This window comes from Seriola dumerili, unplaced genomic scaffold (genome assembly GCF_002260705.1).
Source record: "Seriola dumerili isolate Sdu_G_001 unplaced genomic scaffold, Sdu_1.0 BDQW01000050.1, whole genome shotgun sequence".
In the NCBI taxonomy this organism is placed as follows: Eukaryota; Metazoa; Chordata; class Actinopteri; order Carangiformes; family Carangidae; genus Seriola; species Seriola dumerili.
The window spans coordinates 1200694-1203193 of NW_019174305.1; the positions used below are offsets into that span (position 1 = coordinate 1200694).

The 2500-nt window shown below is 41.5% G+C and overlaps 1 protein-coding gene across 1 annotated transcript in view; it reads right to left on the minus strand.

The window, feature by feature from the left end:
• Window positions 1–72, minus strand: part of LOC111218005 (neuronal acetylcholine receptor subunit alpha-3-like) — a 13260-nt gene extending 13188 nt beyond the window's left edge. Inside the window, exon 1 of the mRNA XM_022740090.1 lies at window positions 31–72. Within this exon, the coding sequence (XP_022595811.1) occupies window positions 31–57 (27 nt within the window). The 5' untranslated portion in view covers window positions 58–72. The remainder of the gene's footprint in view (window positions 1–30) is intronic.
• Window positions 73–2500: the final 2428 nt, after the last annotated feature.

Sequence of the window (2500 nt, forward strand, 5' to 3'; positions counted from 1 at the left end):
GTGTGTGTGTGTGTGTGCATGTATACTTACATGCCTGAGCCATAAGTTTGTTTCCATGATCTGATTCACCTCATCCTGCAGAGACACAGAAAAGGAGGGGAGCTCTGTGTTTATGTGTGTATAAGAGAGTGTGTTGTCGGGTCAGTTGTGTTGTGTTATGTTAAAAGAAGACAAAAAAAATCCAGACAGGAATAAAAATACACATTTCTTTTTAAAGAAATGGAATTCATCCCCTAATCTTTGTCCTCTAAAGGTGAAGCTGATTGAAAAGGTTGACGATGAGTAAGTTAATAATAGATGGAGAGGTCACACATGTCACTTCTTCTATTTCTCTGTGACCCGTATTCAGTTTTGATTCGCCGTCATGTGATTCTCAGGATTCCACATACACACATGCATCAGCCACATGCTGTACCCTATATACAAGCAGCAAATGTGTGCAGAGACGCACACATAGTGACACATTCACTGAGTGCACCCACGCCGCTGCACGCACATCCACACACTCACCTTTAGATTAATCTCACCTTGCCGAGCAAGCAGATATAGCTACACATCAGTCCAGTCTGAAAAGGGCTCCTGCAGGCAATTTTCTCTTAATCTGAGGATTTCCATTCTGAGCTGAAAACCTCTTTTCACTGGGGGATGTGCAGCATCCTCCCTCCACCCCCCCACCATCAACCCCCCATCTGCGTTAAACTTAACATCGCCAAAGCAAAACAGCAGTGCATAACAAGACCATGAGACATTTTCGGAATCCGTGAAACTGAAAAGACTAAATAAAGACTGTATTCACTTTCCGCTTTCACTTGTCTCGTTCCGCAGCTTATCTTTTTAGCTTCTCTGTTTCAGAAGGTAGGAAATATGATCAAGATTCTCATGGGAAGATGTCTCACAGTTCACACAGACTCTCACATACTGTGGAGAGGATGTCACTGATGAAACATTTTGGACACATTCACCTTTGTTCATATGCACTTATAAATCATGACATACAGAACTGAATGTGCAAAGGTGCTTTAAACACCTTTTACATTATGTTGAATTGAGTCTTCAATTCACTTCCTGTGTGTGTGTGTGTGTGTGTGTGTGTGGGTGGTGTAGCTTACAACTTTAACCAGCTGTGAGATGGAAACCTCAAACTCCACAGTGACGGGGTCAGAGACATTTTCCACTGGTCTGATGAACTGGTTATATCTTCTGAACAGTTTCCTGAACAGCCGGTCCTCTGCCTTGGATGAGAAGCAGTCTGAGGGGGCAGAGACAAAGAAGGGAGGGACAGACAGAGCGATCAGTGACTGGACGAGTGAGTCTGAATGAGGGATTTGAGAAGAAGAGACTGAAAGAAGCTGTGTTAGAAAAGAAAAGAAAGATAATATGCAACAAAAATGCAGAAAATTCAGCACAAATCGATGTGTATAAGTCATCCACAGTCCTCCAAGCCAATTCTAATCAACTCAAGTCATGCTACAAATGATATTAATGAGAAAATGAAAGAAAAATCAACTTCAACCTCCTCTGAATTTGATGCAGCGTCACATCAGTAAGTCCTTTGAGTTTGCAGAATGAAGGTTTTATGATATTTGATGAATCGTCTATAAAGAAGTCTTTTAAGATCATAGTTTCTCTGCTTAGATCATCAGAGTCTACTTTGAACAAGTCTTTGACATGAGATAACTTTTAGGGAGATTCTCTGTGTGATTGAGGAACCCAGAGCAGCCGTGTCCATTCTGAATGATATGGGAATATCATAAATAGTTATTTTTTTATTCTTTTAGATTCATTTTTCTGTTTCTGCTCTCACAGGGAATATGGCATAGGGAGAAAAAAGCTCATCACTTCATCACTAAACACAGATGCTTCACACTGACCTTTCACCCTGAGCTGAGTGACATGACATCTTTCAATCTCACCCCACCATTATTTCAATTTTGTTCAGTTACCCATGAGACCGTTGTCATTAGCTCCTGTTTCCAAACCCATCACCTGCCCTCTACACTTGGGCTCACTGACGTCTTGATAGACTTTCTCCCAGTCACTCACCATTCACCACCACTGTTCCCCAAGCTTCTGCAACTGTACGTGTTAAACCACTATTTCAACCACTATATTACCTGCCCAATATGAACCTTTCTAACAAATTTCAAACACCACTGAAACGCTTTCTGTAGCAACTGACAAACATTTTTCTTCTCTTCTCAACTGCTCCCAGCTTTGGCACAACATGCTATCACACTGCCAGCAGAGCCACGTTAGTATCATCATGCATCATTGCCATGGTTCCATTTATCTATGTTACATGTGCTGCGCAACAACAATATTTCTCTCCCTATTTTTTTTTTTTTTTTAATATAGGTCTGTTATGCGTCAAGGTTACGGCTGAATGCATGGTGGGGGTTGTGAGCCCTGAGGAGAGCTTCAGTCCAACATAGCCTGCATCAGTACAATCCAAATAGTGTTTGTTGTAACTAGAAACCACTGGGATTGACCTGAAATGTTG